A 14,711-nucleotide genomic window follows, 5' to 3' on the forward strand; every position below is an offset into this window, starting at 1 on the left:
TATGACAGTTTTTGACTTAGTCTATTCAGTCTGATGTATAGCTACCCATGCTCTGCTGGTTTCCATTTGAATGGAATCTTCTTCTACCCTTCACTTTCACTATGTCCTTAAAGCTGAAATGGGTCTCTTGTCAGTAGCATATAGTTGGATCTTGTTTTTTATCCATTCAGCTACTTTATGTCTTTTGACTGGAGAAGTTAATCCATTTCCATTTAAAGTAATTATTGATAGGTAAGGACTTATTATTGCCACCTCGATAATTGTTTTCTGGTTGTTTTGTAGTTCCTTTGTTCCTCTTGCTGTCTTTCTTTGTGATCTGATGAATTTCCATAGTAGTACACTTTGATTACTTTCTCTTTATTTTGTGTGTATCTACTAGAGGTTTTTGCTTTGTGGTTATCATGAGGTTGCATAAAATCTCTTATAGTTATAACAGTCTATTTTAAGCCAATAATTTCTATCTTATAAAAGAACCCTACCCTTTTATTATCCTTCTCAGATTTTGTTTATGATGTCACAATTTATATCTTATAAAATTGTGTCTCTATTAACAAACTATTATGGTTATTATTAATATTTTTATTTTAAATTTTATACTAGAGTTAACTGGTTTTCACATTACCATTACAGTATCAGAACATTCTAGATTTGACTATATACTTAACTTTACCAGTGAGTTTTCTATTTTCATTTGTTTCATGTCATGAATTAGCATCCTCTCATTTCACCTTGAAGAACTCCCTTTAGCATTTCCTGTAAGGAATGTCTGGTGGTGATGAATTCCCTTACCTTCTGTTTATCCGGGAAAGTGTTTATATCTCTTTTGTTTCTGTAGGATAATTTTGCTGGTTAAAGTAGTCTTGGTTGGGAGAGTTTTTTGTTTTTTACCACTTTGAAAATATCATCTCACTCTCTCTTGGCCTACAAGGTTTCTGAAAAATCCACTTTCAATTTCTTTCTTTTTTTAATTAAATTTATTGAGGTGACATTGATTTAAAAAGCTATATAGGTTTCAAGTGTACAATTCAATATTACATCATATGTATATCACATTGTGTGTTCACCACCCAAAGTCAAATCTCATTCTGTCACCATGTATTTGATGCTTTTTATCCTTATCTACTTCCCCCTCTCCCTCTGATAACCACTAACTGTTGTCTGTGTCTATGAGTTTATTTGTTTGTCTTGTTCATTTGTTGTTTTCAGTTTTATGCCCCACTATGTGTGAAATTATATGGTTCTCGATTTTTTTCTGTCTGACCACCTTTAATATTTGTAATGGTCATAAGACTATTCAGATTATTGACATCTTGGTTAAATTTTGGTAGTCTTTAGCTTTTGAGGAATTGGTCCATTTCTTCTAAAGTGTCAAATTTAAAAACATAAAGTTTTAACATTCCTTTATAATCCTTTTAATGACTGCTGAATCTGTAATGATATTACATTCTGATATTAGTGATTCGTGTCTTCTGTATTTTTATTATTGTGAGTCTTACTAGAAGCTTATCAGTAGTATTAATTTTTGAATGAACCATCTTTTTGTTTCACTGATTTTTCTCTAGTGTTTTCCTGTTTTCAATTTCATTAATTTCTGCCCTTATTTTTATAATTTGCTACTTTTTGCTTGCTTTGGGTTTAATCTGATTTTCTTCTGCTTTGTTGAGGTATGATTGATATATTGAGGTATTGATTTGACATCTTTCCTCTATCATTTAGTGCAATAAACTTCTCTATGCCCACTCTTTTAGCTGCATGTTTTGGAATGCTGCATTTACTTTATACATTTAATTTTATGTATTTTTAATTTTGTTTGATTCTTCCTCTTTAACCCATGGATCATTTAGAAATATGTTGTTTCATTTCCAAGTGCTTAGAGATTTTTCTGTTATCTGTTATTTTTGTTTGATTCCATTACAGAGAACATATCTCTGATTTCAGTTTTTATAAATTTATTGAGGCTTCTTTTATTGCCCAGGATATGGTCTACCTTGATAAATATTCTATGGGCACTTGAAAAGAAAGTGAATTCCACTGTTGTTGCATGGAGTATTACATATAGATTAGATATAGATATAGATAGATGTCAATTAGATCCTGTTAATTATATTGTCGGCTTTTTCATATCTTTGTTGACATTTGGTCTAGTAAGTATATCCACTGATGAACCCAAGAATAATTACAGATTTGTTGAATTTTCCTTTCAGGTCTATTAGTTCTTGATTTATGTATTTTGAGTTGTCTTTGTGCACACTTTTATGTTACCCTAGTAGATTAATCCTTTTAGCATTATTAATGTTCCTCTTTGTAGTAATTTACTTTGCTCTGAGTTTATCTACTATTAATACAGCTGCACAACTTTTTAAAATCAACGTTTGCTTGGCATATATTTTTCCGTCCTTTTACTTTCACCTAACTATGGTGTTTTTGAAAGTGTCACTTTATATATTTTCCTGAGTGGTTGCTTTGAGTATTCCAATATACGTACATGACATCAATATTTTACCACTTCAAGTAAGGTGTGGAAACCTCACTTCCATTTAGATTCCTTTATGTCCTCCACTTTAAAATATATACATATATTTTTTTAACACTTACAGCACCTGGTATTCCTAGGTGGTCTCCCATTCAAGTAATAACCGGGCCCAGCCCCGCTTAGTTTCCAAGATCAGACAGGATCGGGTACATTCAGTATGGTATGGCTGTAGACTTCACTTCTAAATATTGTCTTGAGTATCAAAAGGTGTTATAATTTTTTGTTTCAATCATCACGTATGATTTAGATAAGTCACAAGAAAATCCATAAGGTTTTGTATTTGTCAATGTTTCTGCTCTTTCTGCTGTTCTTTCTCATTTCCTGACTCCCTCTTTTATTATTTTTGCTTAAATAACCAATATTTAAGGATAGTTTGGTATTAAATTCTTCTAGCTTTTCTTTCTGAGAAAGGCTATTTTTCCTTCATTACTGAAGAATAATTTCACCAGATATAGGATTCATGTTGACATTTCTTTTCTCTTAGCACTTAAAAAATATTGTGCCACTTCTTTCCAGTCTCTGGTTTTAGATGAGAAATATGCTGCCATTTGGACAGCATTTTTCTACAGCTAACGTGTCATTTCCCTCTTGCTGTCAGTTGGGGTTTTTTTTTTTTTTTTTGCTTTTAGTTTTCTATTTTATTATGATGTATCTTGGAATGGATTTCTTTGAGTTCATCATATATGAGATTTATTAAGCTTTTTGAATATGCAGGTTTACATCTTTCATACAACATGGGATCTTTTCAGGCATTATTTCTTTAAATACTCTTTTAGCCCCACTCTCACTCTCCTCCAAGATATCATTGATACAAATGTGGGATCTCTTGTCATCTTAGTTTTTTTACTGTTATTACTATTATTGTATTTGCCAGTTCTATAATTTACACTTGGTTTTTGTTTTAAATTTCTATTTCTTTACTGTTATTTCTATTTTTCATTTGTTTCAAAAGAATTTGTAGTTGTTTTTAAAATCACGTTTGTGATCATTGCTTTAAGATCCTTGTCAGACAATCCTAACATCTGATTTATCATGGTGTTGGTGTCAGCTGACTCTCTTTTTTCATTCAAGTTGTGATCTTCTTGATTCATGTTATGACTGGTAATTTTCTCTTGTATCCTAAATATTTTCGCTATTATGCTAGGGGGATTCTGTATGCTATTTTTTTTTTTTTAATTTTTGCAGGCTGTTGCCCTGTTTAGGTTTAGCATAGAGATTCTTGCCTGCTTTTGTGGGCTTTGGTTCAAATTGACAATCTAATTTTCAGAGCCACTGTCTTTTAATTTCTTAAAAAGCATGCTGTAATTTTGATTGGAATTGCACTGAATCCATAGAGCAATCTGGCATCTTAATGATATTGAGTCTTCTGACCCGTGAACACTCTCTCTCTCCATTTACTTACAGCTTCTTTAATTTCTCTCAGCAATGCTTTATAATTTTCAGTATACAGGTCCTCTACATATTTTGTCAGATCTATTTATAATTATTTAATCTTTGGAAGCTTTTATAAATGCCTTTGTTTTTATACTTTTAACATCTTTCTTTTTTTTTTTTACTAGTTTATTTGAGCCTAACTGACAACATATGCCAGGGAACAAGATCTCAAATGCTCCCTATAATTTCTAATTGCTCATTGCAAGTACACAGAAATATAATTTATTTTTGTATATTTCCCCTGTATCTTTTAACCTTGCTAAACTCACTATTCTAGTAGCTTTTTCTTTAGATACCATCAGATTCTACATAGACAATCATGTCATCTGTGAATAATGACAGTTTTACCTCTTTCTTTCCAATCTGCATGCTTTTCTGTATTTTCCTTGACTTACTGCATCAATTAAAACTTCTAATACAATGCGCAGAGGTAGTTAGAGTGGAAATCTTTTCTTATTCCTGATGCTAGAGAGAAAACATTTCGCCTCTTACAATTATGCATGATTTCATCTGTAGGCTTCTCCTAGATGTCCTCCATCAGGTTAAATTCTCTTCTATTTCTATTTTGCCACAAGTTTTTATCAAGATTGACTGTTGAAGTCACAGGAAAGTACAGCATAGAGAATATAGTCACTAATATTGTAATAACTATGTATGGTGCTAGCGGGGTACTAGACTTATTGGAGTGATCATGTTGGAAGTTACATAAATGTCTAATCAGTATATTGCAAATCTAAAACTAATATAATATTGTATGTCATCTGTAATTGAAAATAAATGTTAAAAGAGAATGACTTGAAATTTGTCAAATCTTCTACTATTTTGAGAGGGCTTTAACTTTTTTAGTTTTTAATACAATTAATTATATTGATTGATTTTTGAAAGGCTGTATTCCTGGGGAAACCCCACTTGGTCATGATGTATTATCCTCTTAATATATTAGCATTTCTTGACCCTGGCAATATTAACATTTGGGGTTGGATAATTCCTTGTTACTGTCCTGTGCATTTTAAGATGTTTAACAGCATCCCTAGCTTCTACCCACTAGATGCCAGTAGCACTACTCCCCTTACCCCAGTTGTGACAACCAAAAATGTCTCCAGACATTGCTAGATGTCACGCTAGAGGACAAAATCATCCCTAGTTGAGAACTGCTGTTATATGTTGTTAAATTCAATTTACTAAAATTTGTTTTAAATTTTTGCATCTATGTTTTTGTAGGTTTTTGTTTTATTTATTTATTTATTTTTTCTTGTAATATCTTTGTTGGGTATTGGTAGCAGTAATTCTGATTTAAACGAATGAGTTGAAAAGAATTCCTTCCTTTTTAATTATATAAAAGAGTTTGTATAAAACTGGTATTATTTCTTCCTTAAATGACTGGTAGAATTCACTAGAAATCTGTATTGAAGATTTTTGTGTTTGTTGGGGTAGGAGGAAGATTTTAAATACAACTCAATTTCTTTATAAGATTTAGGAATATTCAGGTTATCGGCTTCTTGAGTGAACTTTGTGTCTTTTAAGGAACTAGTTCATTTCATCTAATTTATTAAATTTATGGGCATACACAGAGAGAATAACAGGTTAAGTAACTTTCCCTAAGCCACACAGCTGATAAGTGATAAAGCTGGGATTTGAATGCAAGCAGTCTGACTCCAAAGATGTCATTCTTAGTCACCTCATATACTATATCTCACTAGACCAAATGATGGTTGTTTGAAGACTAATGAAATGTATCAAATTCTATTCAGAGTGGTTAAGAAAAAGAGAGACAGGGCACAAATAATCAGTGTTAGAAATAAAAAAGGACCATAACTATGGGTACTACAGAGATTTGTATGGATAAATTATGTTAGCAATTTGAAAATGTGCATTAAACTGATAATTTTCAAGACAAAATGAATTGCCAAAATTGAATAAAGAAATAGAAAACATAAGTAAACCTAAAGTTATAGAAATTTACCCAAACTATCAAGCATCAGAAAAACCTATCATACATAAACTGTTTCAATGAATAGTAAAGTATATAAATCCTTTAGAGTACATTCAGACATGGGCACAGATAGACAGCAAAGGGAGGAGCGTGTGTTGGAAAGGAAAGAGATTTCTGTAATTTTTTTTAAAAAGCCTAAAGCCAAGGTGGTAAAATGTTAACTCTAAGTTGTAAGTATATGATCTGTTATATTATTCTCTGTATTTCCTATGTTTGAAATATTTCTTAAGAAAAAGTTTAAAGGCTAGTTGAAATAATGTATAGGAAGGCTTAGGACCTAGTAGTTACCTACAGAAACATAATGTAAAAGTTTTACAGTATTGGTAGAAATTGATAGTTGCATTATGGTAAGATGATGAGTGGTTTTATATTAACATTATTCTTCAGCGGTTTATTATCTTCTAAATAAGTAATCATTATCTAAAAAACAAGTTCATTGTAAAAACTCAAGAAATTTGCACCATAAAAAATGATAGGTTCCTATAACCCAAACTCCCAAAGATAATGCCTATATTTTAGTATGTCTTCCAAAATCTATGCATTGACAAACCTATATAAATTTTGTTTTCAAAAATGGTTCATACACGCACACATGTAAAAATTTGATTTTTTGCTTAATGATTTATCTGGATATCCTTTTTTGTTACTAAAATGTGATCTCTATTTAAAAATGGATGTGTAGCACTGTAATCCCTTCTTGATGGGCACTCGGGATTTTTCCATTTTTTCCCTTAGTATAAAAAGTACTGCATGGAACATTCTTATGTGGCTGATATAGATATATCTATGAATATATCTATCTGTTTGTACAAGTTTTGCTACAGAAGAAATTTCTAGAATTTCTAGGTAAAGGATATGCACATTTTTACTTTAATAGTTATTAGCAAATAAAGCTGATGATAATGATAACGAACCCTCATATAGTACTTTGCATGTACTAGATACTGTTCTAAGTGCTTTGTAGAAAAAAAATCCTCTAATAATAAATATGTACCAATTTATACTTGCTTCAAAAATGTATGAACATACTTGCTTCCCTTTATGTCCTCACCACTACTGGATGTTGACAAATGTTTTAGCTACTGCCAATCTCATAAATGAAAAAATACCTCTTAATATTAAAATTTGTATTTTAAAAGTATTAGTGAATTTGGTCACTTTTTCATATATTTATTGGCCATTGTATATTTTATGTTGTGAATCAGACTTAAGTCCATGTAGAAAGTTTGCACATGAAAAAAACAGCTTTTCATATCATTAGAAGAAATGATAGCTTATTCAATAAATGAATATTGACATATATTCTTTATCAATACCATATTTGTTGATTCTCTATCAATACTATTTATTGATACTGTTGGAGAGAACAGAAATTTAGATTCTTATCTTACTTTGTAAACTAAAGTTCCAGGTAGCTCAAAGGTGTAAATGTAAAATTTAAATCATAGAAACACTAATACAAGTGCCAGACATCTAGATATAAATTTGAAGGTGATTCAACCATGGCAGGAGGCACTGGCATAGGGTCAAGAAAATATTTCAAAGAAGACCATTTAAGGAACATGCTATACTCAATGTAAATTCTTATACAAAGTTGAATCTTATGCTTGGATGATTTTAATTTATCCTCTCCAACACACTGCTTCAATAAATGCTTTTATTAAGGTCTCTGTTTAAAAACTCCCACATAGAGGAACTTCTTGTATTGTAAAATTATTGTTGAAGATACTATATACTTTAATGCTCCCTTTTATAAAAAAAAGATTCCGTATGATGAATTCCTTTTAGAATTTAATAGCAGAAAAGAGCCTGAATCTTTGGAATCTGTCTCATATAAAATATGCTACTTAGGTCCTTATTTTTGTCTTCGTGGCTAGAAAGTTCAGATCTAAATTTAATGTTTCATTAATTAACAAATTTGCTTTCTCTTTCCCTTTAATACCGTGATTTCTGTTACAGTATTTTACTAAATACATGTATATAATGAAATCATGATTTAAATCCATTTTGGAAGCAAATATGATATAATAATAAGATGCAAGATTCTTTTTAGCAACAAGGGTTCTGAGCTTATATCTTCCTTACTGTCTGTAAAGGGAACACTAATATATTAGGGATCTAATACTATACTGGTCCTAGAAAGGGGCAAGTAAAATTAGAGAGTTACATGCAAGTTATGAAGGAAAAGTGTAGAAGCAAATACACTTTGGTGATCAGGGTCTTACTCCTACTACAATTGCTGTAACACCAACATCAAAACTGTAGCTAGAAAAAAATTGAGATTTAAGTTTCCTTACTTTCAAAAGGATTGTGCCTCCCTAGAAACACCTTCCTGCTGAGAAGTGAGCAGCAATTCAGAAGAACTTGCCTGCTGCTTCCGCTTACTACATCTCCTCACTTCACTACTGGTTTGGTGACATCTTAGACATCTATAGTCTGGCTATACATAAAGAACTTCGACAGGAAGATGCTGTGAAGAACTGAATTTGAATCATCACAACTGTTAAAAAGAAGAAAATTCCAGTTACACACATCTAAACAGCCATTTTTTCTCCTGAATAATAAAAAAAAAGGTACAAATGCTCTTATACAGATATATAATTACACAATACCCTAAATCATAAATTATACTCTTCCCCACAAAAATCCCATAATAAAAATATTATGCTCTCAATAAAATTTTATAGTTAGTTTATTTGTTAACTAAGATGAAAATTTTTACTTATTCTTAATAACTTCTTTTAAAGGAAATCATATATACTTAGATTTACCTCTTTCAATATCATCCATCGGAGAGCTTGGGGACATCTTGTCTTCAGATGGAGAATGTTTTACAAGACTGGGAGTCCTAGTTAAATTCCGTGCTTGTTGTTGCTGTTGCTCTACACGAGACTGAAATTTACTGTTTCCTTCAACTCTGCGAATAAGAATATCAGAGGTCAAAACAGGTATGATGGCATTGTAACAACAATTTCAACTTACAAAGTTATGAAAATTGACCACTTACTCTTTTCCCTAGACATCTTTAAAGTGATATTCAAGAATTAAAATATTAATTTAATTCGTTATTTAACAAATATTTATTGTGCCCTGCTATATACATATGGCATATACATAGGTCATACTTTATGACCTATGAGAGATATAAGTATGAATAAAAACAAAACTACTACTCAATATTGAAGAGATAAGATACACGAATGCCTAAAAGAAAATGAAATATACCTAAGTATATAATAGGTACAATGTATTTTCTAAATTCTAAAGTTATTATTTCTGTTAAAATTAAGTCATTTCCACATTTTTCATTCATAACTTTAAGATATGTTACTAAAGCAGGTTCATTGACTTCCTTTTCAATACTTTTAAGAAGAGTATATAACAATTTGCTTGACTTCTGCCTCTCAAAATCATCTTTTGATGATTTCCAATCATCAAATCCTATCAGTTCTTCCTTCACAAAGTATTTAGCACCTCACTTCTCTCTTCATTCCTACTCTCAAAAACTGTGATTTATGTATTTTTCTGTTTCCCACATTGTTTCATTTTACTCAGTTTGCTTGGTAGATTAATGTTTCAAAACAAAAATATTTTAAATTAAAAGAATTCCTAGTTTAAAAATTTAATATGTAACTACCATCAATAAGACAATGTCCTAATTTTTAGTTAATGTTGAAAGCATTAGCTTCAATCTACCTTTATGATCTTACCTCTATCTAATCCACTATCAATCTCACTCCTCACTTTCCAATACTTATTATATACAGGCACAGAGACAATCTCTGGCCTATTCAAAGAGGTCTTTTTCATTGGCCCCAAATAAGTCTGATACATTCCTGCCTTCAAACCTTACTTATATCTCCAATCCATTAAATTGGTTTTTTCCAAACTTTGTTACTAATAAAAATCACCTGGGGGAGGAGATAATAAAAAATAGTTTCCCAGGCTCTTTCCTAATCTGAAGTTAGTTTTGGGAACTTATCTATTTAACAAGGATTGAAGGTAATTTTTATTATCAAATATGTTTTTTTGGGGGAAAAAAAGCTCTAAATCTTAACTTTTTTCAAGTTACACCAATAAGGGCTCCCTGAATGTTCCAATCAACCATAACCCCTCCCTTTCTTTAATTTCTTAGAGCAATTTTTGTCTATATTATTTGTATGGTTTTTAGAGCAAGTCCCTTCATTATATGGTAATTCATACACCCATCTGTTTCCAAAAAAGGATCTGAGATGGCTTTATTCTCTTATTGACTTTTCTAATAGAATTATATGCTAATCCAATTAAAATGCACGAGTTTTGAGGTTAGTACTTGTATAGAAAACTTTCCTTTTCCTAGTGCCTTACAGATTCGAGGTGCTCAATAACTTATACAAATAAAGATGAAATTATTTTGAAGAGTATAAAATGGCTCCTTTCAATCCAGTTCTATGTAAGCATATACAACAGAATAAGGTATATCTAAACATATAGAAAACATTCAGAAACAAAACAAGCTTTTATATATCATAGGGAGAAATGGTACAAGCTTTTGGCTCAGGCTTTCCACCAAATTTAAACTAAGAAAAAGATTCAAAGATTTTTGTACACACAGAAATAACCCTTATAAATAATGTGATTTAATTCAATAACTTTTTTCACAGACATTTCCTTAGCATTTTATATGCTAATAAAATAATTTATTTTGTTAACCACATACCTTGTTTTTTTTACAGTGATGTTGCTGCTGAGTTTTTCTAGTCGACATTCTCCAGTATCATGGTTAATAATCAAAATGCATTCTTTTAAGTAAGGTTTCTTTGAACCTTTGAAAACAGTTACTGGTGGAGTTGATCCCTGTTTAAGAAGTTAATTATCATTATTTAAAATTTGTGATAGAAATTCAGTTGTGAAAGACTTTGAGATCTGTTTCTCAATCTATGTTATACTTCAAGTCACCTAATTACCTAAATTTGCCACTTTGAAAACAAGAAGTGTAGTAAAATGGACAGAGATGCAGAAAGGCTGAGATATTAAAGCTGCTATCATTGAGGAAAGGGAACAGAGGAAGTACTTGCCTTGAGTCAGTAAAGATTTGTTTCATTGGTCTTCAATGGGCAATTGAGATTCAATTCTAATACAACCAATATATTTTACACATAACGGAACAGAAGCCCTGAATCATATTTCCTACCCTTCCTCTCCTTCCTTCATAAATATAGTTTTTTAAATATGGCATTTTCTCAAAGAGGTACTTCCCTATGCAGTTTAAGGAAAATGAATGTATCAAGGAATAGGATCTGTTACACTAAACCCATAGATTAATTTTAGCATAATTAAAAGTGAGACAACCTTACATTATATGCTTCATGATATTATATAAAAATGTGCATCATTATCTATAAAGTATTCTTGCCAAAAACAAACAAATGAAAAACCCCACAAAGAATCTATCATCGAGCCTTTAGATATTAACTACCACTTTACAGGAAATAAGAATAATAGAGAAACAAGTTAAATAATACCAGGCAGAATCAATTTGAAACCCAGAATTTCAGTGGGTATATTCTCTAGGACAAATAACTTGGTTTTTCTAACCAACTAATGGCATAAAAAGAGGAAGGGACTTTTACAGAATAAAAGAGACTTAAGGAACAATATCAAAATACTAAAGGAATATTATTTGGATTCCTTGGGGATAAACAATAAAAAGACATTTTGAGACCACCATGAAAATGTGAGTATGGGCCAGGTATTATAATTAATTCTGCTGTGTGTGATAATAGCATGATACTTAGGTAAAAAAAAAAAAATCCTTGTCAGTTAGAGATGCTCACATAAACATTTATGAAATGGCATAATATCCGGGATTGCTTTAAAATATGCTAGGAAAAAAGCGATAGAAGAATATATAAAAAAGCTTAGGAAAATATTGATAATTTTGAAGTTCAGTGAGAGTACATGGGGGTTCATTATGCTATTCTATTTTCCATAATAAAATGTTAAAGAAACCTACATCATTACTTATAACTTACATCTACCTACATGCTCCTCCTCCATCTTTCATCAGCCTCCCTCAATCCTGAAGGACTTTATGTTTATAATTCTCTAACTTTATCCCATATATATGTATCCTTAAATAATAAAGTGTTATATTTACTTGTTTTTGAACTTTATAAAAATGCATTATAATAAAAGTATACTGATTATGATAATTTTGTCAAATACGATAGTTATATTAGATCAGGTTAGAAAAGGGTGACTTATAAGACTAAAGGGTATATCATATTTAAAACATTATCAAACATTAGAGATTTAACACATGACCACAAGCAGGAATATGAGATAAATTTGGTGACTAAGGATACCATAAATGGAAGGTAAATCCTAGAGACTTTTGAGAGGTAGGGAGAGAAAATGATGAAACCAAAAGAAAGGAACTGGTTTTCCACCTTGCCTCTAAGACTAAAGTGATCTACAGGAAATCAAGCATGTACAGCACATAGACGAGGACATGTCTGGAGTGGCCATAGAAGAGTGAGATGTGGAGCACTTATTTGAAGCCCTGGTAAGGTAGAGAGCAAGGAGCATGATTATGATAAAACAAACTGGGCCAACTTGGCTGGTAAGTATATTTTTCAGATGTCCTGGCTGAAAACAAGTGAGTAAGAAACTTCAAAACAGCAACCTAAGAACTCCAAATTATAGTTGATGAAAGATTTGTGCAATATATTCTCCTTAAAGATATTTGTATTATTACTTAGAATACAATATATTATTGTATTCTTGGGTTACCGAAGACTAAGGACTGTATCATAATTTTTTTTATTGCTTCTAGCACCTAAACTACCAAGTCCTTCACAGATACTCAATGAATGTTGAATATGAACAATATAGACTTTTAATACTTCCATAATCTCTACACCTGCCTTTTACACTTTGAACAAGTATTTTAAAATTAAACTTTTTTTCCTCATTAAATTGAGCACCATTCTTATTTTAAACTTTAATTTCTTCCCAGTACTTTATTCCATACCCCAAGAAAGGGATATTAAAGCGTTAAAGTACCAGGAAATTCTAAGCATATGAACTATCCTTGCCTCTAAATAATTATTGAATACATCCTATCTCCATGTTTACTGCTATTATCCCACTTCAGAACACTATCATCATCTTACCTAGATTACTGTTATCTTCCTCTTTACTCCTAGTTTTGTTTCTCATCTGCTGATAGGCAAATCTGATAATGCCTGATTATGAACACCAGGAAAGAAAAGGAAACAATAATGGAATGGAAAAGTATAATAGTAGTCTCAAAGTAACATGAGGGGAAAAAATAATTGAAAGAAGAGATGCCTGATAAAACTAATAAAAAAGAAAAGAGAAAAATGAATTAAAATAACTAATAAACCTACTATAAAATTATAGAAATAAAAATCAAGTATGTCAACTTTGAACTAAATGTGGATGGAATTTTCCTAATAAAAATAGATGTGTCAAACTGGGTTTAAAAATTAAACAGAATATTTTGTTAACAAAAGATGTAATTAAAAACGTGAGCTAAATAAAAGAAAGAGATGCTAAAATTCCATGAACATGGAAACAGAAAGCAGAGTTAGCAATATTAATATTAGATAAGATGTTATTTAAGCTTAAAATCACAAAAATAGGATGAAGTGTTTATTATATAATGATAAAAGATATAATTCATTTAAAAATATAACTGTAACAAGATGTTAAACTAGAACTCTGATACTAAAATAGGTTGAAGCCCCCAGAGTGTTGTGGGTTATTTTCCCATGTGAGCTAAGTAAACTTATTGAAAGGAATCAAACTAGGATCATCCTGGAACGGACTTTGCCCAAGACAGTCATCTAGAGTGGCATAGTAGCCCTCTAGACATATGCAACTCTCACAAGTCCAGGGTTTGAGGGCTAAAGTCATAAGCAACCACTAGAGATGCATTTCCTTCATTGGAAGTTTCTGGTGAACTACTTCATCCAGGCTCACAAAGTATTCCATAAGATAGAGTCAGCAATAAAATTATGCCAAACTTGGACTGTACCAATGACAAATTTTAACAGTCAAATAAGTCTTTTCCTTTCTAAATTCATCATTTTGAAATTTTATATCAGTCGACCATAGAGAACTGTTTGTAAAGAAGACAGATTTGTAATGCTCAAAATTAACCAGCCTAACCGTCTTTATTTTTATTTTGTTCTTCTAATTGGTACTACCAAAAAAACCCTAGAAGAATGACAATTAGAAAATATACTCTATCGAAGAACTGTCAGAACCTTCTTAATAGTATAGTATAATAAAGTTCTAATTTATGGGATGACTCCAAGCTTCTAGGAATTTTTACCAGAATGATGAAAGCAAGTTCATAAAGAAAAACAGGAAAATCTAAATGCCTCAAACTAATCATCATTACATTTCTACAAACTACCCACAAAATTAAGAACTCTGAAGAAACATAAACTTCCTACTTTCCCTCATAATAAAGAGGGAAACATAAACTTTCCCTCTTTAATAAAGAGGGAAAATCCAAAGTTTATTTGAGATTTTAATTTCTATTCTTATTCATAGTTGTTTAAGGACTCTATGCCCAGCAGAAAAAAATTTGTTCTTGACAGGTGGTAAATTTAACAATTCTAGTTGTCTAAAAGAATTACAGGATAGAGTTCAAATACTTTTGCATCACACATTAGGTTCTTTATTATCTGATCCCTAAATACCTTTTCAGCTCCTACTGTGCCCCCATATGCACCC

The 14,711-nt window shown here is 31.0% G+C and overlaps 1 protein-coding gene and 1 pseudogene across 1 annotated transcript in view; both read right to left on the reverse strand.

The window, feature by feature from the left end:
* EAF2 (ELL associated factor 2) overlaps positions 1–14,711 on the reverse strand; it is a 32,872-nt gene that overhangs the window by 8,810 nt on the left and 9,351 nt on the right. Inside the window, exons 3-4 of the mRNA XM_011371310.2 lie at positions 10,660–10,796; positions 8,732–8,877 (exon numbers count right to left, since the gene is read on the reverse strand). Of these exons, the coding sequence (XP_011369612.1) occupies positions 8,732–8,877; positions 10,660–10,796 (283 nt within the window). The remainder of the gene's footprint in view (positions 1–8,731; positions 8,878–10,659; positions 10,797–14,711) is intronic.
* On the reverse strand, positions 2,589–2,707 carry LOC111736482 (annotated as a pseudogene).

Source organism: Pteropus vampyrus, unplaced genomic scaffold (genome assembly GCF_000151845.1).
Source record: "Pteropus vampyrus isolate Shadow unplaced genomic scaffold, Pvam_2.0 Scaffold1, whole genome shotgun sequence".
Taxonomy (NCBI): domain Eukaryota; kingdom Metazoa; phylum Chordata; class Mammalia; order Chiroptera; family Pteropodidae; genus Pteropus; species Pteropus vampyrus.